The sequence below is a fragment of the Curcuma longa genome, unplaced genomic scaffold, assembly GCF_044706935.1.
Source record: "Curcuma longa cultivar G26 ecotype Majalengka, Jawa Barat unplaced genomic scaffold, ITB_CL_G26_1.1 contig_14793, whole genome shotgun sequence".
NCBI classification, from domain to species: Eukaryota; Viridiplantae; Streptophyta; class Magnoliopsida; order Zingiberales; family Zingiberaceae; genus Curcuma; species Curcuma longa.
This window is the reverse complement of record NW_027429876.1, coordinates 62914-89542: the sequence shown is the minus strand read 5'-3', so window position 1 is coordinate 89542 and position 26629 is coordinate 62914. Positions and strand designations below refer to the sequence as shown.

At 39.3% G+C, this 26629-nt stretch overlaps 4 protein-coding genes across 4 annotated transcripts; 2 read left to right on the top strand and 2 right to left on the bottom strand.

The window, feature by feature from the left end:
* Window positions 1-601: 601 nt before the first annotated feature.
* On the top strand, window positions 602-3731 carry LOC141816176 (vacuolar-sorting receptor 6-like). The gene is made up of 12 exons (XM_074704008.1): window positions 602-997; window positions 1145-1840; window positions 1908-1996; window positions 2077-2146; window positions 2230-2313; window positions 2389-2465; window positions 2558-2639; window positions 2722-2804; window positions 2904-2967; window positions 3060-3188; window positions 3305-3408; window positions 3516-3731. The coding sequence occupies exons 1-12, from the start codon at window positions 700-702 to the stop codon at window positions 3615-3617; spliced, it is 1878 nt and encodes a 625-aa protein (XP_074560109.1). The 5' UTR covers window positions 602-699; the 3' UTR covers window positions 3618-3731.
* Window positions 3732-3863: 132 nt separating this feature from the next.
* On the top strand, window positions 3864-5266 carry LOC141816179 (myb family transcription factor IPN2-like). Its single transcript, XM_074704012.1, has 5 exons — window positions 3864-4450; window positions 4541-4617; window positions 4697-4760; window positions 4833-4915; window positions 4991-5266. Exons 1-5 carry the CDS (start codon window positions 4270-4272, stop codon window positions 5264-5266), a joined length of 681 nt encoding a protein of 226 aa, XP_074560113.1. The 5' UTR covers window positions 3864-4269.
* A 2719-nt stretch (window positions 5267-7985) lies between these two features.
* Window positions 7986-10166, bottom strand: LOC141816178 (PWWP domain-containing protein 1-like). The gene has a single exon (XM_074704010.1). The coding sequence runs from the start codon at window positions 10164-10166 to the stop codon at window positions 7986-7988; it is 2181 nt and encodes a 726-aa protein (XP_074560111.1).
* A 3850-nt stretch (window positions 10167-14016) lies between these two features.
* LOC141816181 (PWWP domain-containing protein 1-like) lies at window positions 14017-24496 on the bottom strand. The gene is made up of 3 exons (XM_074704015.1): window positions 24107-24496; window positions 23288-24031; window positions 14017-14249 (listed from the first exon to the last, which is right to left on the bottom strand). Exons 1-3 carry the CDS (start codon window positions 24378-24380, stop codon window positions 14167-14169), a joined length of 1101 nt encoding a protein of 366 aa, XP_074560116.1. The 5' UTR covers window positions 24381-24496; the 3' UTR covers window positions 14017-14166.
* Window positions 24497-26629: the final 2133 nt, after the last annotated feature.

The window sequence follows — 26629 nt, the reverse complement described above, 5'->3', positions numbered from 1 at the left end:
ATATATATATAATTTGTGTAGCATAATCACAAAAATAAATATTTAATTTAACCTAGTGAGGATTGTAAATATAAGATGAACAAACTGATAGAACTCAACTGATTAATCAATTGAATGATCGATCAAAAACTTCCAATTAATTGAAATAAAAATACGATAAATTTAATTAAAAAACAAAAAACTCGATCGGTTTCTTCCATGATTGTCAATGCCGTAAGGGTACCGTGGACTTGTTAAATGACTAAAATATACACAGACTTTTCTCTCAAATAGAAAAAAAGAAAAAAAAAAGATCTTCATCAAATTATTTTTTCTTTTTGGATAAATATCAAGTTGATATGGCCGACTAGTTGACTTTATACGAAGTCAAGTTCCAATATGATTCTTCAAAATTCATTTTTTAAAATATATATTTTAATTATTTATGGGTGAAAAAAAAGCAGACAGGGATATATCCGTAATTTACAAAAACATCCATGAAAGATTTTTCAACGGGATTAACTGTCGCTTTCACGCTGTCTTGGCAGTTGGTTGGTTCCTCGATCCTTCTCTACTTGAAGTCTTAATCCGCCTTCCGCAAGCTGACGCGCCGATCCCTTCCCTTTCCCACCCTCTAAATTCGTCGATTTTTCTGTGATCCCAACAGCGTCATCCAATTAGCTAGATCGGGGGAGGAAGAAGAAGAGGCTGCAAAGAAGTATGGCGACTCTCCGGCTCGCCGTCGCCGCCGCCGTCGCAGCCTTATTGGCGGTGCTTATGAGGCCGGCGTCGGGGCGGTTCGTGGTGGAGAAGGAGAGCATCACGGTGATAGCTCCAAAGTCGATCGAGGGGCGGCACGACGCCTCCATCGCCAACTTCGGCGTGCCTAACTATGGCGGCACGTTGACCGGCGTCGTCATCTACCCCGACCGGGGCCCGAACGGGTGTAGCGCCTTCGACGGCGATCGGTTCCGGTCCAAGTCCAAGCGCCCCGTGATTCTTCTCGTCGATCGCGGAGGTAATCCAAGAACCAATCCATCATTTTTGTTCCTCTGTTTTCTTTGATTCTTCGATCGGTTCTATCAATTCCTTTCTGTTAGATCAAGGAAACCCTCTCAAAATCTCAACTTCAGGCTCTAATCTTTTCGCTCGCCACTTTCTCCAGACTGTTACTTCGCTTTGAAGGCATACAACGGGCAGCAGGCTGGGGCTGCTGCAGTCCTCGTCGCCGACGTGGTAGATGAGCCTCTTCTAACCATGGCCGCACCCTCTGAAGACAACGACAACGAGTTCGTCGAACAGATCGACATCCCCTCTGCCCTCATCACGCTATCCTTCGGCAACAAGCTCAAGGCTGCTTTCGCCAAGGGTGACGGCGAGGAGGTGGTGGTCAAGTTGGACTGGAGAGAGTCGATGCCTCACCCCGACGAGCGGGTCGAGTACGAGTTTTGGACGAACAGCAACGACGAGTGCGGGGCTCGCTGCGACGAACAGATGAAGTTTGTTCGCGACTTCAAGGGCAACGCCCAGATTCTCGAGAAGGGAGGGTTCACCCTGTTCACCCCTCACTACATCACTTGGTACTGCCCTGACGTCTTCAAGGCCAGCAAGGAGTGCAAGGCACAATGCATTAACAATGGCAGGTACTGCGCCCCGGACCCCGAGCATGACTTCGATGAGGGCTACGATGGCAAAGACATCGTCGTCGAGAACTTGAGGCAGCTCTGCGTTCATCGGGTGGCAAACGAGAGTGGGAGGCCGTGGGTCTGGTGGGACTTCGTGACGGATTACCATGTGAGGTGTTCGATGAAGGAGAAGAAGTTCAGCAAGGAGTGTGCTGAGGCCGTTGTCACCTCACTTGGTAAGATTTGATCGCCCTGAATTTGTTTGCTTCTTTGAGGAAGCTACTTGATGCGATTGTTCATCAGGATTGAGTTTGGACAAGGTTTCAAAGTGTATGGGAGATCCTGAAGCCGATGCTGAGAACGAAGTCCTGAGGATCGAGCAAGACCTTCAGGTATGATTTGAATGTTACCTAAGAGATTGATCCCAAATAGTTGCGACATACAATTTATGATACTGTCTTCAATTCTAAAGGTCGGCCATGGAAGTCGTGGAGATATTACTATCCTGCCTACATTGATGATAAACAACGTTCAGTATCGAGGTGTTCGGATTACATATCTCTGTTTGTTAACTTACTCATCTTTCAAATGCTGACAAAACTTGTTCAAACTTGTTGTTGAACAGGAAAGTTAGAGAGGACTGCTGTGCTGAAAGCAATCTGTGCAGGATTTAACGAGTCTACTGAGCCTGGTGTTTGCTTGAACCCAGGTGAATTTGCATTCTTGTCATGGCTAAAATTACCCGACCATCATGTTCTTTGGCTTGACTTCACCTTGTTTGCAGATATCGAGACAAATGAGTGCCTCACTTCGAATGGAGGCTGCTGGCAGGACACACAACTGAACATCACTGCTTGCAAAGTACAACTTCAGCTCAGCTACAAGATTTGATTTCTTCCTCTTTCTAGGAAGATATATAGAATCATCATCTAACACTTTGAATACTTATTTAGGATACTTTTAGAGGCAGAATTTGCCAGTGCCCTGTGGTAAACAATGTTCAATTCAGTGGAAATGGTTATGATTCTTGTATAGGTAATCTTCTTAAGTTAAATAGATCTTCACACAAATTCTAACTATCTCATTTGTACTAAATCCATTGCTTATTGGGTTTCAGCTGTAGGTCCTGGAAGATGTGCAATTAGCAATTGGGGCTGCTGGAATGCTACCAGGGATAACCAGAAATTCTCAGCTTGCTCAGTTCTGTCAAATTCTTCTTTTTCTTGATCATATTATCATCACAATTTCAATTCGATTCATCCTCTTCAGAAACTTATTAATACATCCAAATGCATTCAGGATTCCCTACTGAACAGTTGCCGCTGTCCAAATGGATTCTCTGGTGATGGCTACAATTGCCAAGGTAATTTCCTTTTGAATTGTGGTAATCTGACTTCAAGCTATCTAATGTTCTGAAACAACATAATTAAGTTTCATCTTGTCGTAATTCTCCAGATCTCGACGAATGCAAGGAGAAGCTTGCTTGTAGCTGCCCTGGATGCATATGCAAGAACACATGGGGAGGATATGACTGCAAGTGCAGAGGCAACCTTGTGTACATAAAGTCCGAGGACACATGTATCGGTAAGAACAATGTTTCAGTATCGAAACATATATACACAGTCCTAAGAGTTTTGTCTCACAATTTTTTTCTTTCAAATTGAGATTGTGACTTCATCATATCATGTGTTTAAATGCAGCCAAGAATGCCTCAAAGTTCACCTTGTTTGTAACACTCTTTGTGCTAGCAATTGTGATCAGTGCTGCAATAGCAGCCTATGTCTTCTACAAATACAGGCTCAGGGTCAGTTGCCTAATCTCAAATACTATACTTTGTTATCAAACTTGCTACCCGATTATTATTTCGATTCTAATACGATATCCTTTTTATCTTTTTCTTTCTTTTTGTAGTCTTACATGGATTCTGAGATCATGGCAATCATGTCACAGTACATGCCCCTCGACAACAACCACAATGAGGCTCAACCCTTGAGAGATGATTCAACAATTTAATAAGGCTATAGTTCTTCTTGTTTGATCCACAGGATCAGATTCGATGTACATTCACAGGTTAGAAACTATTCTTGATCATACAGTAAACTCTCAAAGGAACTTGGATTGCTACTGTATTGGAGGAATTGCATAAGTTTTACAGGGAATGAACTGATAAATTAAATTGTCTTGAAAATTGTTAGTGTACATAAAATGCAAACAAATCATGAAAAACTGAAGTCACAAAAGAGAATGAATTGACAAATTAAATTGGTCAAGAGCAATGCAGTTAGTGGCTTTGCTAGCTAGCTAGAGTCCAGTTTAATTAACATATTAAAATGTATATAAACAAGGCAGAATTAAGATAACAAAAGAGAGCCCCATTAGATTGAGCATCATTCATGTTGCGGCACTTACACATAATAAACCAGTAAACGAGAGGGCAATAGGACTGCAAGATGCGGCTACTTTTAGGACCTTCTCTCTCTCTCGCACACAATCTTTTGGCAAAGCAATAGGTTTCATGTCGGTGGAGGAGGAGGAATAAGTACTCATCGCCATGAGAGATATGGAGGGAGAGGAGCAGAAGCAGCGGCCTGTTTCAGTCTCATTGCAACTGGAGAGATTTGTTGTAGATTAAGATTAACTGAAAAGATAGGAAGAAAAGAAAAGAATGTTCCCCTCCGAGAAGGCAACAACTTTGAGTTCTTCCTCCCATGAGAGACCTCCTCCTTTATGCGTCCAAGGCGACTCGGGGCTCGTCCTCACCACTGATCACAAGCCCCGCCTGCGGTGGACCGCCGAGCTCCATGACCGGTTTGTCGATGCCGTCGGGCAACTCGGAGGACCGGATAGTAGGCTAACTGCACTTTTATCTCTTCTTCTCGTCTGCTATATCACTAAACATGCATGCACCAATACAAACATAATTGATTTGTTTGTAGGGGCGACGCCGAAGACCATCATGAGAGTTATGGGTGTCAAGGGCCTCACTCTCTATCACCTCAAGAGCCATCTCCAAGTACTGTAATGAGTTCATCTTTGTGCCACGCCAAGCATGCATCCTTAATCTATCGTTTGTTTGCGACGTTTTGTTGTAGAAATTTAGACTCGGAAAGCAACCTCACAAGGATCTTAATCATGATCATAACTTTTTAAAGCGTGGTGAGTTGGTTAATTACCGTCATGATTTGTGTGTGTGTGTGTGTATGATCAAGCTCTGATTTGCTTGTGTAGATTCATCCCTAGAGCTTCCTGGAAATAACATGGGCATGATGCTGCAGATGGAAGTGCAAACGAGACTATATGAACAATTAGAGGCGAGATATAGACAGTTGGTTAATATTATCAAACTCACAATTCTTCGTACGTTATCGGTATTGTTAATGCGATAGGTGCAAAAAACACTTCAAACGAGGATCGAAGCGCATGAGAAGTACATGCAAAGCATGTTGGAGAGAGCATGTCAAACCCTCGCCCCAGCAAGCATGATGAACACTACTGCTGATACGTTGGCCAAGGAGTCTACTTCTTCCATGAGCTTGCTCTACCTAGACGCCTCTGGAGACCAGTTTGATCACCATCATTTGGATCAGATTGAGACTGCAGTAATTTCAGCAGCTGGTCGTTGTCACAATGGAAGCTTCAGCGATAGAGATTCAGCGAGTTAAGAACTAGCTTTTCTTATGGGTGAGGTTTCTTAGGTTATTTTATTGCGAGTCATCACTAGACTACTGCAATTGTTGGCTGTATATCACAGTACTTAATTTGTTGTTAAAGATATACATCTGGATTTTGTTTGTATGCCCATGTTTGGTGTCAGATCATTAATTCGATAATTACTTGTGTTCCCAAGAGTTAGATTATTGAATTAGATGATTGAACAATTGAACTAAATTCAGCATTCAAAGATACTTCTTTCCGTGTTCCCTTTGGCTTAATTTATTGTAGGCAAAGGAGAGCTCCAACTGAAAGAGAAGAGATTTAAAGCGTGAAAGGAGGAAAGAGGCAGGTTAATTCATGAGGAAGCTTCTCTGAGAGGAGAGGAATGGCAAAAGCAATGGCTGGTCGTAAGATGTTGGATACTGTGCCATTCTTTGGGCCATAACAAAAAATTAAGAACGAGAAGAAAATTAAAGGAAAAGAAAAGGCAGCTGGTTAACAGATCAGCAGCATCAGGCTTAGGATAATCAAGAGAGAAAGTGACAAGAAAACAGAGCTGCACCTTTGATTCCAGTGTACAATAATATTACATTTACAGCACATTACAGTGAAATGAAACCTCGTGGAATAGTTAGCTCCATTCCATTATTCTGTGGAAACAAAAACAGTGACGAAAAGATAGAAAGAAAAAGCATGCCAGAGGTTTCCAAACACTTGATAGATCTGTGCTTCGTGTAGCTGATAGGTCAAACATTCAGCTTTACACCTGCATCGCCAGATTTCTCTGTTCTCTTTTCTCTTTTGAACTATGCAAAAACTCGTAGGAGAATGGCTTTCTCAGAGTGGTGAATTACAGGATGCCTAAATCTGTGCAATGAAGGTCGGCGTTCATGAGATGCGCCGGTTGCAACTGAAATCGCATGGTGCAGACTCTCAATGCCTCATCCTCCGACCATCAGGAACTTCACTTGGACAGGCAGTGGCTAGCTGCAGTACTTCCGGCCGCTAGACCTGTAACAGCATGCAGAATATAGGCGAACACCATTCACCTGTGATATGGTTTGTTAGTCTGACATGACAAAAAGGGTCAATAACCGATCTGAGCTAGCATCCGATCTGGTATGTCAATGGTCAATAGTCAAATCATATTTTGACTGGCCCCCAATAACGCCTCGGACGAACCAATTACCGTAACATTTGGCCCGGACACTCTCATTCGGCCTGGCCCATTAGTCAGCTCGGCCACATGCTCTCACAGCTCGGTCGTTCAATTACACAGCTCAGTCACATGCTCTCATAGCTCGGCCGCTCAGTTACACAGTTCGGTCACATGCTCTCATAGCTCGGCCACATGCTTTCATAGCTCGGCTGCTCAGTTACACAGCTCGACCACATGCTCTCATAGTTCGGTCGCTCAGTTATACAGTTCGCCACATGCTCTCACAGCTTGAGCTGTTCAGTTGTGCACCTCACAGTTCGGCCACATGCTCTCACTGCTCGGCCACTCAGTTATGCATCTCCGCCACATGCTCTCACAACTCGACCGCTCAGTTAGGCGTCTCGGCTATTCGGCCCCATGCTCAGTCAACTCGGACTCAGCTCTTCGACCTCAGACTCAGTCAACTCAGTCATATAACTCGGCCACATGCTCACACTACTCGGACTCAGCTCTTCGACCATATGCTCATACCGTCTCTGCCACATGCTCCTACAGCTCGGCCACTCAGTTATACAATTCGGCTACTCGCTCCTAAACGGTCCAACCCATCTCCTCGGCTCAAGATCAGTCTCTCTTTCAACCACCTTTAGTGCTAAAAGACAACCAAGCGTGTAAACTCTGTCAAAAGGATAAGGACGGTTACTAGGTTTCCAATCTAGTCTCTTGGATTCCCGCGTCACTTATACCTCACAGCCATCAGATGAGAATAATCAACTCTGCAAAGCTGTTAGGTGGTTGAAAATCGTCAAAGATGGTGCCTTTAATGACGCATCACCAACTCATTTGACAGTAGATCATAAAATTTATTTCCTAAACATTATACAAATTGCTCCTCTCACAGAGGAAACGTTTCCTTCAACCATTATATAAGCCTCTTCACAGGTATGAAGAGCTCTCTGGAATTCTCTATAATTTTCATACTACTTCTACTTCTCTCGTGTTCTCTGCTGACTTGAACGTCAGAATGGTCTGCCGAAAATCCCCGATGCCTCGCTGACCCCTTTGCTCAGCTCCTTCTTTTCAGGTTTCTTTGTCGGCAAGGCCTACAAAGGTTGAGATAACATATTCTTGATAATAATAATTTAACCATCCATGACATCCAGCCAGAACAATCTGTAATAGCAGCAATCTGGACGATCGATGTGCTCCTGAGACAATAAGGAATGGTACTTGTGATTTTGAACTGAAAGGTAACCAACTGAAAGAACTTTTCCACTAGCTGCCAAGGCCCAAGACAACAATATAGCAACTTGTGATTTGTTTGCAGTTTTTTTTTTTTTTTTTTGTAAGTACGTCTGTAGGATACTAACATAGTTCATCAGAACAAACATACTAAAATCCCACTGTTTTTAATAATAATTCCAGGAGCAAATCATCAAACAAACAGCATCAGTTCTAATGTCTAATCCCATTACAACACAATCACAATCTGAGCATCAAATGATCCAGCAGCAAATGACAAGGTCTTTGTTAAAATGACACCGCGATAGATAACGCACTTCTCCCTCCTACAACGGGCGGTAAGGAGCGTATCCAGGCAGCGACTTGACACTGTTCACTATCTGGCTGCACCTAACCATGAGGCTCACCATCTGCTTCGCCAAGTCCTTGTTCGCGATTGGTCTTCCCTCCGCACGGCCATGGACCACCCGGTTGGTCGCCAGCTGCTGTAATGGAGCCAGTGGTGGTGGTGGAAATGAAGCAGCATCCATGGTTCTTAAGAGCGGGCGAGATAGAAGCGGTGGTGGCGGGATAGTAGGGGGTTCTGTGGTCTTACTGATGACGAGCTCTGGAGGATGCGATGGCGGCGGCTCCGGCTTTCCGTCGACGTTGTCTAACATGAATTTTACACGCACCGCCTCTCTGCCACTGCTCGGAGCAGCATCTTCGCCGGGTTTCTTCAGAATGGATTTGAGCTGCCAACTTGGCTTCTGGTTCGGATTGATTAGCGGCCTCGAGGCGGTGATGCCGCTGCTCGCGCTGTTTCCGGGTCCGAACTGAGCACCTTCGGCGGGGCGGGATTCCTGTGTCTGCCAGCCGGCGTCAGCGAACGGCTCCGGCGCCTGGGTGTCGGCGTCGCGGAGATGGAAAGAAACCTTCAGCTGGCCAAACATCTTGTTTTCCCGCGCGTACTTGAGCGCGGCTTCTGCGTCGGACTTGAACTTGTAGACCACTTTGCAGGTGTAGGATTGCCAGTACACGCGGAAGCTGGAGAGCTCGAGGGGCCCGAACCGGGCGAATCTTGCCTTCAATGAGGCGATGGACGGCAGCGTCGTCTGTGGCGGAAACTTCAGCACGAGAGCGGTCGGAGAGGACACGCGAAGTTCTCGATTCTTGATAGGTTCCGCTGCCTTGGCGTTGCAAGGCTTCGCTGACGCAGTAGGGGCCGATGTTGATGATAAAGAAGCAGCGATCACCGTGGATGAAGTGCCGGCTTCGTTCTGCCCGACGGGTCCTTTCCGGCTGATGACCGCCTTCTTTTCACCGACCAAAACCTTGACCATGTCCATCTTCTTCTGCTTCTTCACGTTCATTTCCTCCAGGCGATCAGATGTGGTACGTTTCCGTCCGGCGATTGGAGGGCTAAAACCGGGCTTCGGTGGCTTGGTGGCGACAGGTGGCTCCCTGCCCACTTTGGCTGGCTTCGCCGGAGCAATCTCGGAGGATTCAGCAATAGCCTCCAGCGGCAATCGTGGAGGTTTGGCAGCTTGGACCTTAGCGGCTTCTGCCTCGGCGGGAGACGGAAGGACAAAGCTTTTTTTATACACCAACGACCGGAACTTGAGGAAGGCATGGAGCACAGCCGCTGGGACGTCTCGTTCGAAGCCATAGTACGGATCAAGCGCGAGCTCTCGCAGGTCGCCCACCAGATCAGGGAGCTGCAGATTGCGGGAGCTCAAGTCGACCTGCGGAAGCCGAAGGGCAGACAGAAAGGGCTCAGCTATCTTCGGCTGCTCGGGCCCGACGCTAACAAAAGTGGAGGCCGACTTCCCATCAAGCTCCTCAACCTTCACCCTCTTTAAACTACCAGCCGATAGCAGGCCGGTCTCATTGCTCCGTTCTTTGTTCTCCTTCTTCTTAGTTTTCATGATTTCACCGGCGGCATCAGGTATGGAGATGCCACCATCTTCACGCGGGCGCTTTTTGATCTTCTTCTTCGTTGGAATTCCACAGGCGACGACGACACCCCCCGGCTTCCATGCGTCCAATGGCCGAGCCAACACGGCCCCATCTTTAACATCAGCAACTGCGCTGGACACAGGAGGATCCGTTCGAGGAGCAGTAGCTACAGGAACATCCACCGCCGACGGCGAAGGTTTCCGCTCCGACACTCGCGTCTCTGCAAGCGGAGCAGGAGAGGCTTGCCGCGCTGGCTTGTCGTCGGCGAAATCAGCGGGAGGTCTCTTCTGAAGCACGTAGTCTCCAGCAGCGGCGGCATCCTGCACTGCAGTTGTCGGGCGGGGAGGGGACGGCTGTGGGGCGGTGGGGAAGATGTTCTGGAAGCTGCTGAAGGGTTGGATAGGAGAGGGGAAGTCCAGCGGCGTAAGCTTGGACGGGCCAGTGACGGTGGCGCCGGAGAAGGGCAGCTGCGGATCCCTCCGCTTAAGCACGTATTTGTCCTTGGCGGACGAGAGCTTGTGAGGGAGGGCATGGGAGGAGCTTTTCGTGTGGCGGCGGAGCTCAGGCATAACCAGTTGACCGCTAAGAGGTGCCGCTGCGTAGAATCATTATAAATAAAAAAATAAATAAAGGCTACGAGAATATAATCCAGACATTAAATTATAATAAAGAAATTATTTAATAAATAAACAAATAACATCTAGTGAAAATAATTATCAAAATGTATATCATCACAATTGTTTTTTTTTTTTTGGTCTGCATAGAAAATTACGGAAGGGCAGTTAAGCAAAAGACATGAAACAGGATTAAAGCCCCCTCATGGTATTTAATATGTACGATTTTTTAAAATATAATTATAATCAATGAAATTAATTATCAAATGACATTAGATCTTCATATTAAAATCATAAAGTGAATAAAGATATCCTATTATATTAAACAAAATATGTCTAATTAGTTTGAATTTGGTTAAAAGAATCATTGGTAAATCAATACCCCCAACGTGGCAATGTGGATTATATCTATTTAACTTTTTTCAAAACACATCTTTATAATAATTATTATTAATAACGACTCTATTATTAAACATCTAAATACACATTTGAGTATGATAGATGTATCTTTTCTAGTATTATTGCCACTCATCACAAGCTAAATTGAGATTTATCCTATGTTTACTTCAAACGATGGAACAGAAAAGAGAAGGGAAGAAATTTAAAGTGGGGGAAAAAATAGCTAGAAAAAGGAGAGGGAAAGAAATTAGGAAGAACAAAAATATAACTCTGCACGAGATGTCAGGACCGTGTAAGGGGTCATTGCACATGGCCTCACGAAGCAACCTAGTGAGGTTGTCGCACTAATCACACGAGGTGACCTCGCAAGCCGCCGCACTAACCGCACGAGAAGACCTTACATGAGATCACTACTCGTAGTCATTCAGAGTCATCATTCACAGTCACATATGAAACTTCGACTAAATCCATCTACCCATTAAGTAAATTTAAGAATGAAAAAGCAATTCATCCTTTTTTTATTTTTTACAAAGTAAATAGAGAAAGCATTTTATCATGAATTTTTTATAATTTTTATTTTCATCCTCCTAAATAAACAAGGCCATAAAAATAAGGATTGGACTCTTTCTATGAAATATAATTACCCTCCTCAATACTTACAATTTATTAACAATCGTTTCTAGGATACTATAGTTTTCTATCAAAAATAGAAACACTTCAAATTTTAAATCCTGAAACTTTTAAAGGCTTAAAACAAGGATTAAGGAGGAAAAGAGCTCAAAAGGAGGGAATTCCAAGTTAAGTTGAACGTTATTGGGCAAAAGTGAAATGGATACCCCTTTTCTATGGAATCGTCCAAGAATATCCTATATTGATTTTTTATCAAAAAGATATTATATCCTCTTATAAAATAATACAACGGTTCTATAATACTATTTTCATTATTATCCTATCTCCCATCTAAATTAGACATTATAATAGTTACAAAACCGTAGCTGCTACAACTGTACAGCAACTACGAAGTAGCTGCTCCAATATGAAAAAAAATTAAAGATTAAAATTAATTAGAATCTCTGAAAAATATTTAAACGATGTTTTTTGAATCTGAAATTAGACCGTTACGAATTCCACCTCGTAACTAATTATAGATTTCTGAACGAACTTCAATTTGATATATTATGCATCCTATGATTCAACCTGATCTAAAGTTATCACCTCTCAAAATTTAAAATTTAACATTCACGTTGTAGCAACTACGACTGTAGCAGCTATGATTTACATTAAGAGTGTAAACAAGTCAAGCTCCTTGCAAGCTATTTGAATCTCGGTTCAAAAATAGTTCATTTGAATTCGTTCGATTAAGTTAACGAATGGAGCTCGAGTCTGATTTGGAACTCAAAAATAATATCGAACCGAGCTCGAGCGTAACAGTATTTCATTTGTGAACTTGCGAACATGTTTGTTAAGAGGCTCACGAACATGTGTGTGTGTGTGTATATATATATATATATATATATATATATATATATATATATATATATATATATATATATATATTTGATATACTGCACGACGAAAAAAACGCGATCCCGTGCGCGATCGATCCACGCCGTCCACGCCCGATCGCGATCAACAGCAGCCATCCAAAAATCGCGATTGCACAGTGTTTCTCCTCGGACCTTCGCCGCTTCCCGGCGTCTGTTCATCGCCGTCCGACCACCGATTGCCGCCGGACCGGACCCGTTGGAACCGCAACTCACCGGCGGTCCGGCGGGTGCCAGAGTCCGACCCCGATTCGGCCGAAATCGGCCCCCAGACACTGTTGGCCCATTTCGATCGATGGCCGGAATCCGACCGGATTCCGACCGAAATCGACCACCAGCGCGTCCTCTGTTTCGGCCGAGGAAGGGCCGAAATCTGGTGCCGATGTGTGCGCCGTCGAGTTGCGCTTCCAACGAGCCCGGGATGGTGGCCGGCGGTGATCGGACGGCGACGAACGACGACGAACGGCGGCGATGAACAGCGAAAGGTCGGCTGGTCGCGCACCGACGTCGGGTTTTATATTTCACGCAGTTTATATCAGACCTATATATATATATATATATATATATTACATGAATTATAAATATTATATATTAACGAACTAAGTTCAAACTTTAATCGTTCGCGAACTATTTAATTTCATTACGAACCAAGCTCGAACTTAAGAATTAAAGCTCAAAACAAATTCAAACCGAACTCGAACTTAGGAAAAATGAACCGAACTCAAGCTCGAACCTCTTACTGTTCAGCTCAGCTTGGTTCGATTACACTCTTAATTTACATTAACATTCAAGCTCAATTTGTCTTTAAAAAAATTTACATATTGTAGCAATTAAAAAAATTTAACTGCTACAACTATATAGCAATTACAATTTTTATAACTATTATAATGCATCTAATCAATTCAAGATTTAGACGAAAAATATAGACAGAATAATATAAAAATAATATTAGAAGATAATTATATTATTTTACAAAGAATGAGATATCTTTTTTATAAAAAAAATAATATGAATATCTTTGGACGATTCTATAAAAAAAAAATAGATAACCCTTCTGACTTTTACTTAAAGTTATTTAAGTAAGAAGAAGTGAAGTTTTTATTAATAAGGTGAAAGATTTCTTTAAAGAAGTGAACAGGCAAAATTTTTACGAGTGCGTCTTTTCCTTAAAATCTCCCTTAAGGAATGAAATACCCAAACACACGGTGCATCCAATTGGCTGTTCTGCGAGATCCCTATTAATTGTTCTGATCCACATTGTAATGCATGAACCAGTCATCACTGTTTGCCAAACCCTTGTTCGCTATGGCCACATGCATGCATACGATTCCAAGGCACGTTGTGAGACCACACTAACTATTCAAAACTATCCAAAGAGCCCATTTGATTAAGCTAAACCAACCTCAGCATCCTCTTAATTAAAATAGTTATCCACGCCCCTATTTGAAATTATTTTTTATTCCATAACTCTATTCATAAATAAAGACTAGTAAATCAAAGTATCTATCAAAACAAATATTATGCAGTGAAAATTATTACAAATGCCTAGTTTTCTATAATCTACATGTGAAACCACATTGAAACCACTCTACTATGACAGGCATTGTGCATAGATTCCAAACTAAACTTTAAAATGATATTAAAAATTATAAAGTAAAAAACAACAATAATAATATCCAATTTAAACTAATTGAATGGACCTAATGAAGATATTTGTATCTGCTGTGGAAATTATAAATTAAATAAAATAAATCACTTAAACTAAATAAGAATATATGGTTGAAAAAAAATAAACACTAACAAAGTAACTGAAAACATTTATAATTTAATATTAAAATATATTTTTAAAAATATGACATGTACATGTTTAAACTCAATAAAAATATTTACTAAAACTAAACAGTGGCATGTAAAGCCGATGGAAAAATCGTATAAGAAACTGACACATTAATAAAAGAGGTTTAATATCCATATACAACATATGTCTTGCACAGGAGGAGCCTTTCACCAGATTAGGGGCGAAGGCCTACCCTTACGTCCTCCAAAGCCATAGGTCGCACCAGTGGCCAAGGAACCAGCCTGCAACATGACATTGCTGATTTGAAAATAGGTAAATAGTTAGTATTCTATAGGAAAATTTGCACTATCCAATCTGCATAAACCCCCAAAAATGAAAAAATAAATAAATAAATAGTCAAAGTACAAAAGCATTCAATGAAACGGTAAGTTGATAGAGTTATATTATTAGAAATACGCTAATAAGCTGGAGAGAAGAAAGCAAAGATATAGTCGACCACTATATAAGACTTAGATATGACAATGTAATTTGGCATAGAGTGTTATAATGTTGAAGGCCAATAAAACACAAAAGCAACCCATGGGTTGTAGAGTAGAACTGGCAATTCATACCTATTTATCTTGACGACGACTCACTCATGTGTAATCAACCTAAACAGGTCGGATTCAGCTAAGATTTATCATTAAGTCAAATATTTGCTACTCATTTATCTTAATGTACATGGTCACCCCTCCCTCATGTATTCGTCTCTCTCCATGCATGGCTCACATCTCTCTCATCGTCAATTGCCGTAAGCTATTATCAGCTTTCATCTCACCACAATTAGTAGTCCAATGCCTTCCCCATCACTACCGCAATTTCTTTGATCTCACTAGTGACCTGCGTGCCAAACTCTCATATCTCATCAACTCCTTCTCAACTCCACTTGGGAAGGTATAAAAATATGGCTTCTAATTAAAATTTCACTGTGCTTTTCTCATGAAAAGCTTGCCAGTAATTCATCCACTTATCAAGGGGAATGACAACTTTGAATAGTTAAATATTTGAACATTAGTGAAAACCCCCTGGTGAAGGATAGAGCAAAGGTGGCTGTGAAAAAGAGCCAGTGGATTAGTATCTTCGCTGAAAAGGGATACTTGTGTTAAAAATTAAAGATCCTTATGGATTAAAGAACCTGAACATGTTATTAATAATCATTCAAGTTTATTTGATATAGATTAAGGTGATTAATTCCATCTAGTTAAAATTGGGTCACATCAAGATAACTGGGCCTTCAACTCCAAAATGCCTTAAAATCTAAATTAACAGATACGAAGGTTGAGAAAATTTTACCGACATCTATCATAAATTTACTCCATGTCTACATTACACTACCTGATGTATGGAGAAACACTTGGATACAAATGTTCTTGTTAGGCTTTTCACTTCTTTATTTTTAATAATTCAGATCCAGCTCTTCGAGCCGATTAATCTTAGAAGTGATTGGCCCGATCCCATGAAAATTTTCCATCGATCACCAAGATAAATCAGAAAGTGCGAACAGCTTATCGCTCCGCAACTAGCGTTCCAAGATTATCTTCCCACAGAGGAAATTAATCCGTAGTACACCGTAGTTAGGAATTGATCCGTGGATGCCTAATTAACTACAAAAACACTTTCCCGTTACACAGTGTAACCCCGGGGCTTGTTAGGCTTTTCACGATTTTTGCAACTGAGACTTAAATGCAAAGATTATTAATGTCCTAGCTAAGAAATTATTCAAACCAATTTATTCAAAAAGTTAAAGAAGGCCCCAAATCCCAATCTATACAAATTTCTATGATCCTACATTCAAATGTTTGTCAAGCTTGTCCGCAAACTCATAATTTCAAAACATTTTGGTGGGTGACATAAAAGTTGTTAGGGTGCATTTGGTTGAGGATTATCGTTGATAACCTTAGTTATCCGTCAAAAGTTATCAATGAAAACCTTGTTCGGTTTAGGTAATTAACAATTCCCCAATAATGAAGAATAACCATCACGTTAGCAAACATCATGAAAAAGGGGCATAACTCTGGAATGCGATTACCTCCTCTTCGTAAGGTTTTCCTCCATTCTGCGTTATCAGTGCCTTGTTCCCATCTCGGTGACGCCTCTCCCTCACCCGATCTGCACCACCACCGCCTCCTCCTATCCTTTGCTTTTTACTGCCTCCCCAACCGACTCCTCTCCCTTCACCCTCCTCCGTCGGTGTTCCCCCTCGACCGATCTTTGTCGCCCCTCCTTCAAGATCCGACGGACGGGTGGGACATGATCGTCGAGGTGCCGACCGCCTTGGACCCGTCTTCGATGATGGGCGTTAGCACCGCCCACAACAAGAATGTTGGGTTGCAAGGGTGCAAACATAGTCCCACATCTAAAACACATGGGAAAGATCATGAGTTTAAAAGGATGGAAAGTATCTTCATTGGCATGAGACCTTTTGGGGAGAGCCCAAGAGCAAAGCCATAAGGGCTTAGGCCCAAAGTGGACAATATCATGCCATTGTAGAGATACAGACATCCTTTAGACCCTACAATTGGTATCAGAGCGAGGCCGCTCTTCACCGGACTAACCGCCGGATGAGCCATGATCTAGATCTAACCATGTGGGGACTCTCGGGAAAAACAAAGGAAGTAGGGGAGGCTCGGACCATGAGGGACATGGCAACCGGACCATGAGGACATGGCAGCCGGACCATGAGAAATGGTAGGGGAGCTTCCAGTGGTCCTTTGTTTGAGGGGGGGATTGTTGGGTTGTAAGGGTGCAAACATAGTCCCACATCTAAAACACATGGGAAAGATCATGGGTTTAAAAGGATGGAAAGTATCTCCATTGGCATGAGGCCTTTTGGGGAGAGCCCAAGAGCAAAGCCATGAGGGCTTAGGCCCAAAGTGGACAATATCATGCACACTTGTACCGCCGCCGTCACACGAAGACTTCTTGCAGCCGATATGCTGCCACAAGGTTCGACGCCGAGAAGAAGTGGCTTGTGGTTAGGCTCCGCAGACAACGACAATGAAGGAAGTGGCGTCGGTGGCTTGCGAGGGAGGCGACCTCAACGGCTTACAGAGGAGGCGGCGTCGACGGCTTGCAGAGGGGAGCAACGAAGGCGAGCGCAGGTGAGAACGGAGTCGAGCACACATGAGAGGAGAAAATGGCACAGCAATTTTCATAACTATAGGTTTTTCTTTTGTCAATTGATTCAATCAACTCCAAACTTAAATAAGATAGTTTAAATAAACTTTTTCAACCACTAATCAAATTATCTCATTAAAATATATATACATTTATTTTAAAATTTAAAATTTATAAATCAATTTTTATTTATTTATTATATATATTATCAACACATTATTAATATTAATATTATTAATTTAATTTATTGTAAAAAATCAAATATAAAATTGATTTAGTTGTAACAATATTTACGGTCAAACCAAGGATAATACAACAACCTAAGATTACTAGATAATTTTTTACATATTGACTGTTTTGAAGCCTATTTAAACTATCCTAGGTTATACACTAAAACTTCCAAACAAACAAATTTTTATTGCATCACCTAGAATTGAACCAAACAACATTAGATTATATTTTATTCCTCATACTCTTGGTTATGCGATTATCTAATAATGACATAACTAAGGTTATGAATGATAACTTGAACCATACACACCATTATAGTATTTGTTCTCCAGGGACTGTAATTTTTTAAATTAATGGACTGATTTGGGAAAATGTCAATTAATACCAAAACTATTTCTTCTTCTCATTCCCGTTCTTTTTATTTCTTACATTCTTCGTGATAGGCAGCGCTGTCACCGCCTCTGTCTCATACAGTTGGTGAGTCTCCACCTCCCTCTCTCTCGCATGTAGAAACCATGACCTCCACCTGGCCCTTTTTCCTTTTTGGTGCTGCTGTACCCTCAGACGTGGAGGGCCAATAGAAGTGGACGACAAGCACCTCTTCTTCCCCTTCCAAGCTCACCTACAATCCCAAGACCCTCACCTCCCTTGCTCACTCAGAAGACACAGGTGATCAAGGAGATGTGACCTATTGGCCACCATTCCAACAGGCAAAAGGCATGAAAGCAAAAGTTCACTTCATTGCAAAGGAAAATAATATGGGGTTGATGCTAAAATTGTTATTGCAGAAATAATATTTAATTCATGTTGACTGTTTTTTAAAGATTGAATGTTTTGTAAAGGATGATGACCTTATATGCAAAGGTATACAGTTTAGAAAAAGTATACAACAATGCACATAGCGAAATAGTAATCAAGAGGGTTATCGGATAATCATATATCAATAGTTGGGATTGTCACAAATGTGAGACAAGGACCTCATAAAAGCTGGAAGAGTTATTGGAATATTCTACTCAAAATATAACATCTTTGACTCAGATGATGATGGATTATATGGTTGTCTTTTAAAAAATAAAGATGTGGATGCCTCAATGCTAAAAGTTGCAATTCAATTGGGTAACAATAGATTTGAGACTGAGCTATCTGGAAATGTTACCATTGAAACAGAAAAGAAATTGGGAAAATTCGTGTAACCTACATTTCCTGCATATTAACCAGGGGACTTCTCCCAGTTGTATGGAGTTGTATTTGTGTCTGAGATAACTCCCAGCATTTTGTATCCAATGATTTTATCTTTGATCATTGAAGTTGTAGTTATGAGTTAGTCTGCATTTATATCATGTGGATTGAGTTCGAAAGTGTACAAGGGTGCATTCTGAGGTTATGCATGTGCCGAATTGCTTAAATCGAATATTTCTTTTTATTTGAAGCGAGTGTTTCCTGCTTGTTTTATTATATTTACCTTGTGCATGCGTTTAATTTATGAAATATATGATATAATTAAAGTTGTTAGATTAAGAGAAATATTTCATAACTGGTTTACTCTTGTTGCTTGATAACACTCCTCATTAATATTTTCATCAAAAGGGCATCCCTAGGATAAAAAAGTCAAAACAACACTCTAGCATGTTTCTCATGCTGAAAATATCTTTATTCCAACATTGTTGTAGCAGTTACGGGATAGCTATTGTAGTAGTTAGGCATAGCTGCAATAGCTAGTATAACATCTTAAGGTAAATCACTTCAACCTAATCAAAATTTCTACATATAGAACATTGTTATAACAAAATAATATTTATTAACTTAATCAAAATTACTTAAAATTAATCAAAATCAAAATCATTCCAAAAATATTGCAATGACTATGACATAACTACTATATTGTTGTAGCAACTATACTAGCGGTTATGTCATGGCTGTTGTATAGAGAATTTTTACCAATTTAGTAAAAAGGATTTTAATATAATAGTGTTCTATGCATAACAATTTTGACCAACTTAAAGCAATTTTACTATATGTTATAGTAACTAATTTAGCACATTGTAACAAGTGTGTCATATAACTACTGCAACAATATTGAAATAAAAATATTTTCGAAATGGAAAATATAATGAGGCATTATTTTGAAATCTTTTGAAAGAGTGCTTTTGACGAACATGATAATGCAGGACGTCCTTTTGATTTTTGCCCAATTACAATATATCGCAATGAAACAACAAATCCGCGGTCTCATAAAGGCTACAATATAAATAGCCAAATATTGGTTGCATCACTTACATAATAGAGTTTCAACTCCGCGGTCTCATAAAGGCTGTGTTATTACTTAGATTGACAAAATAATAAATGCAATACTTATACCATAGAGCTTCAAATCTGTGCTCTAAAGGAACTACTTGAATTACTAAATTAATAAAATAATCAATGTTTCACTTATACCATAAGAAAACAAATGAATTATTTATATTATAGACCATTGGCTTTACAATCAAGAAGAATCCTTTGGTTGTTTTGTGTGTTTGTACGCTTTGACTATTTTACATGAGATACCGTTCTCGCTAAGTGAATTGTGGGTTATTCACTATTTATTTTATGACATGTATTCTAAGTTTGATTGCAGATCGTTCACCCTTTATGTATTTACATGATGTCTTTTATATTAGATGGATTGCGAGTCATTTGCCTATATATATATATATATATATATATATATATATATATATATATATATATATATATGATGCATCTTTACGGACTGGATTGTTGGTCATTCACTATATATGTTTATAATGTATCCTTTCCAAATAGACTAAGGTTGTTTGCCCATTTGCCGCTATATAATGTGTATAACATATTCCTTGATAAAAAATAATAAAAAAAAAAGAAATTCGAGAAATGATAAACCATATAAGAGAAAATTTAAGAGACATTTATAAGAGATTAATGTTGAGTGCAGAAAATGATGAACTAAACTATTTGGTATTCATTGGTAATTATTATGAGATATACTATTTTGCATCATACACTAGTCACTTATGTCCTGTTTGTATTTTTAAGCTTATATTCTGAAGCTTTTAATATAAAGGGAAGAAGGGGAATCTTGACACAACAATAAAGTTGATGTCATGTGACCTTGAGGTCACGGGTTCGAATTGTGGAAACAGTCTCTTGCAATATACAAGATAAGGTTGCATACAATAGACCTAATGTGGTCCCGACCCTTCCCCGGGACCGTTTGAATTGTGGAAACAATCTCTTGCAATATACAAGGTAAAGTTGCATACAATAGACCTAATGTGGTCCCGACCTTTCTCCGGGACCCAGCACTGAGAGAGCTTCGTGCACCGAGCTGTCATTTATTCTGAAGTTTTTAACATGCACATTATTTGCTAAGATTTATACATAGTATTGTGGAATTTCTTTAGATATATGCATTTGTTAGTTTGGTTGGCATTTGTCTATATTTTTGCTTTGACATTATTGTAGTCTAAGTACAACGAGCAAAGCTAGATTCAGAACCAGCCTAACTCATGCTAAGCATAACAAAACCTAAGTTAATTTTCACACTAAATGCTTCAATATAACTAGAAGTTTACTATGCATATCCAAAATCAAGTTGAAAAACTATCGAAGTTATCATAAAATTTAAAACTAAAGCTCAACCTATTATATGTGCACATGTTTTATAATCCATAAAGATTTGTTTTATAATAGGAGATGAGTTTAACAGGTAAATAGATATTCTTGTTCTACTTAAATAGTTGTAAGGAGTTTCCTCTAGAACTACAGCAGAGCTAATCCATGTAATCTATAATAAGGATGCAAATATTAGTAAAAATAAACAAAAAAAGCCATTACGATGAAACATTAAAACTAGGGGTTCTAAATATTTGCAACTAGTTGACACAAGTTACAACAAGCAATAAAAATGTGTAAATGAATTATATTGTCAAGCAAACATAAAGGAAACAAGGACTATAGGAGTAAGATAATGGCATATTATTATCATAGACTTTAACCAAAATGATATGCCACAAACATGTAGAGCATAAGCTAGAACCTCTAGTTTCTGCTACATTAATTATAGTACTCAATTAGCCAACATCAAAAATAAATAATCATTCCAAATCCATTTTTGTCATAAATTCTTTTATATATAATATTATTTGACGTTGAAGAATACATACAAAATGGTTAAAATAGAAAAGAGTGTCAAGTATTCTTTGTGATCATAAAATACCTCTAAATTTGAAAAGGAAGTTCCACAAAATGACGATTAGACTAGCTATGTTATATGGAGTTGAATGTTAAACTATTACTCGAGAACATAAGCAAAAGATAAAAGTTATAGAGATGAAGATGTTATATATTAACAAGTAAACATACAGGAAACAAGACTATAGGAGTAAGATAGTGACATATTATTATCGTAGACTTCAACCAAAATGATATGCCACAAACATATAGAGCATAAGCTAGAACCTCTAGTTTTTTGTTACATTAATTATAGTGGTCAATTAGCCAACATCAAAAATAATAATTATTCCACTTCCATTTTTGTCATAAATTCTTTTATATATAATATTATTTGATGTTAAAGAATAAAGACAGGATGATTCAAATGGACGAGAGCGTCAGATGTTCTTTATAATTATAAAGCATCTCTAAAACTTAAAAGGAATACAAAATGATGATTAGACATGTTATGTTATTTGGAGTTGAATGCTAAGCTATAATTCAAGAACATGAGCAAAAGATGAGAGTTGCAAAGATGAAGATGTTAAGGTAAATGTGCAAACATATCAGAATGGACAAGAAAAGAAATGAAAACATTAAAGAGAAAGTCGGAATTACACTTATCGAAGAAAACTTCGAAAGACACGTTTAAGATAATATAGACATATACTTAGACGACTAATAAATGCTCCAATTAAATGATATGAAACTATAACAAATATGTACATCAAACGAGGAAGAGGAAGACCAAAAAAGACTTGATTAACAACGATAAAATAAGATAAAATTTTATTTCAATATAGATGATAATATAGTACAGGAGGATGGGAGGAACGGCAACGAGCACGGTTTTCTCGTCACCTACTGGTATTAACAGAAGAAACTGATGAAGAATGGGTCAACCCATTCGCGGAAGGTGGTGGGTATGATACTGACAACTATTTTTCTGCAAGTTCAAGTTCTATTTTTGATGCAGATGAAGAGACTTTAGCTAATCTGGAACTTGAAGGAGGACTAGAAATGGATTATCCGATCATGAAACCTGCCGAGAAGATTTTTGCATCATCATCATCGGCAATCTCCACATATAATCCACCAACAGATATAATGATGGGGCCACCACAGTACGAGCCTAATGGCGTAAAATGATTCATATAACCGACTCCACCTGGCGGGATAAGACTTGGTTGTTGTTGTTATTGTTGTATTGTTTGGCATTAAAGAAATAAGGACATCAAAGAGTGAAAACTGCTTGACTAAGGTTGTGATTCTTTAACAAGATTTCTTAGGACTATCAAGAGTTCGCAAGAATGAATAATTGCATTTTGTAGATTATTGTTTGAGAAAGTTATAGAACCAAAAATTTAGCATTTTATTACTGACTTAATACGGTCATTTCCCTCAATTGTAACCACATTCTATCCAAGTATTCCATGACATGCCAGGTCAAGAGAGTGTAGCTTATAAGGAAACATAAACAAGAAAGAATGACAGTAAGAGCAAGATAACGAATGAAAATGCACATCCATGATGGTCATCTACCAAATCCCAAAACCTTCTAATAAAACCCAAGAGAAGGAAACGTACATATAGGTTAATTGGTTTGCAAATGATTGATTGTGCTAGTATGATGCAATTATACAAATTTAAATACTGATCATTTCCCACTAACAACGTAAAAGCACGGTAACAGAAAGGCATGCAATGATTAATACCTCGAGGGGAAAATCTTTCTGGATGATCTGACACAACCCTAGTCAGTGGAGATGACCCTACTGGCTCCACCCCAAATGCTTGTGTATATGTCTCATCGAACTCCTCGAAGACAGCCCGCCGGTAAGCAACCAACATTTCCATTTTCTTAACCAAATCTATAGCGGGACCATCTGCCAAAGGGCATACAGCCATCTGCTTCACATAGGAGAGCACCTGGTCAGGCACAAACTTGTTCCTGGCTTCTTCTATCTGCTTTGATGAGTAAATACCCCCTGGTTCAAATCCTGGAACATCAACATGAAAGTAACCTAGGACACGAGCAGGCCTGAAGTTGAATTTGTTCCTACAATAACAAGTCAGAGCAAGAGCCTCCCTCCTGCTTCTCTCGTCGGTTGCCTCTTCCACCGCATTGACAAAAGGCTGCAAGGTGGTCTGCTTAGATTTCTCCTCGTAGTGGGGATCAAAGGCGATGAGCTCAGCAGGGTCAAACCATCCGTAGCTGTTATCCCCAAAGAAGGCGACCAATAGATGACGGTCTCTTTTTGTCCTCCGTACTGAAGACAAAGCAAAAGCCTCACTGAATATCTGGCCAGGCCACCATGGGTGTGATTTCACCTTCCCCCACACCATGTCACCCACTTCGAACCTGTTCGTCCAGTTTCCAACTACCCCGTGGAGATCCCTAACCCCATCGGAAGACCCGGCCGCGTCAGAAAGATTATCGTACTCCCAAACCCTACTTTCTGCAACAGAAAATTCAGCTAAGCCATCGACGCTAGAAGAGAGACTCCTCACAGTATGAGATTCAGAAATTATACCTGAGACTATTACTACCTCACTCCCATGAGCGTCCATGGGAGATCCAGACATGCCCGCTTCTTCACGTTCTAAGACAACGCCATCGGCCTCCTTGATGAGCTCCAACGAATCGAGTTCCATGAAAACCCTAGATTCACCAAATCGGTGGCCAAATCCATGCCCATTAGCAGTTTCTTCGTGGCCAGCCACTGGTCCTTCTCGCGAATTGCCGGCAATGAAGTACCGATTGGCGAGACCGCTATCGATCTTGACCTCAGTGACAATGGAAGCCATGGCGATATCAGCAGAGAGAGAAACAAAGTGCTAGGAATTGAGTGATTCACCCAACGGTGAATGACTCCAGGCGCAGTAGAACAATGACAAACCCTGAATCGAGCTCTAAAGCATCAGAAATCCCTAACGCGCGAAGCGAAACGAGAGAGAGGCACGAACGGGAAAATGAGTGGGCGGCCGCGGCGAGGAATCGCAATTGTTATATGCGACGCGGCCGGGAAAATAGAACGGAAACGCAAAACCATGAGCCGGTAGTATCGTCGTACGGTCATCTGGGCATCCAACGGTTATTAAAGGCATCCAACGGTTATTAAAAAATAATTTAAACCTTATCATTAACCACGTGAATTAATGGGAAAAAAAACGCATGCATTAGTTAGTATTTTGAAAACTCCGAACTAAAATATTCGGTAAAATTTTATAACATTTTTTAATTAAAACTATTTTAAGTTAATTTTTAGCAAAATTATAGTTTTAAGTTAAAATTAAAATATTATATGTGTATGTAAAATATATATATATATATACTTTTTAAAATACAAATTAAAAAGAGTCATGCCTAATTGCCTATATTATATTTTTGATATAGCCAAACTAAAAGAATAGAGTTTGTTTAATAGAAAAATTAATCATATTTTTAGTAATTTATATTATTTTGTTATTTAACAACCATATTCAAAATTAAATAAATTTATATTATTTGGAATTCATTAAAATATGCTTAGATTAAATTTTTTAAAGCACGTTAAAATTAAATTTCTAAAATTTAATTTAATTTTATAAACTAATGTCTCCGAAATATATAAAATTTATGTATCAAATAGCTTTTATTTCTTTTTTTTTACATTAAAAATGTTTCAGGTAGTAGTTGCCATTTATTTATATGTAGGTATCAGAATCAGATCCCCTTAAATTTGCTTAATTATTATTTTTACTGTAATATTTTTTTAATTAAAATTATTATAATATAGAGTAAAAACGCTCAAAATAATGTTGGTCTAATCAAATTGCTCTAATATTAATTAAAGCCATTATAATATTAGCTAAGATTATTTTAACTCGATAAAAAATTGCTCCAATTTAATTTAATTTTTATTTTTGAGATGAAAAATAAAATGTGAGTGTCTTTTTTATTTTTTTCACATGTGGTGTGGTTTTGACGACAATGAAAATCAAAGGGCCTTCTTGATGTTTTACCAAAAAAAACTCTTCTACCTACCAAACAAAATTGAAGAAAAAGTGTTTAATTTGTCTTTTTTTTTATTGATTGTTTAAGATTTAACGAAATAAAATTGTAGTTCAATTTCTATTTTATAAATCTATCACTCGATTATGTGAGGCAATAAAAGTCAAAAATAAAATAAAATAAATAGAGTAACTATTCTAGTGTTTTCCAATTTTGATTTGCCTATCTCGATATTTGATAATGCTTACGGACGGACAGAAATAGTAAGAGGCTTGAACTTTGAGATTGTCGGCCTTTCAATGCGGAAGGGATGAGCTTTGATTAATAAAAATTATATATATATAATAAATTTTTTAATGATGGATTAAAGCCAGGACAACCCTAAGCAACATGAGTTTCAAAACCTACAATTGTTCACAATAAAAAAAAACTCATAACTATTTATTAGGGCTTTATCTTTGGCCATGAAAATTTAATGAAGTTATCAAAACCTAAGTTTGAGTGTTTCGGGCAGATACTATATCTGTGGATAATTAAATCAATCGGGTAACGAACTATTGACGTGCACGCTCTTCAAAGACGGTTACTGTCAGATGTATAAAAAAACCTAAAAAGCACTCAAATTAAAAAATACATAGTTACATGACTCTAGTGATAGATTTCGATAAACAATTTCGATGTTCAAATAGGACTTTGTATGATGAAGGAGATTAAAAATTTGAGAAAATTAAAATTTTGTATGTGCATACCTGCATGAGCAATCTTTTATAGAGTTATCAATATCTATTTAAGATATGTTTTGAAATATAGCATTCCAATTTAAAAAGGTTCCAAAACATGTGCTTTGGTTCCGATATACTTGTTCTATTTATTCATATCCTCTGAGATTTTTTTCTCTTTTTCCGGAAGAAACGATTTTAGGGTTTCTTGATATTGCGGGCAAAATCAATTCCTTGGCTCAGTCTGAGACTCAGACGTAGTCAACATAAGAGGCTAAAGTCGAGCACCTAAGACTGAAATGAAGTCAACGCATGAAACTGAACGGACATCGAGGTCAAAACCT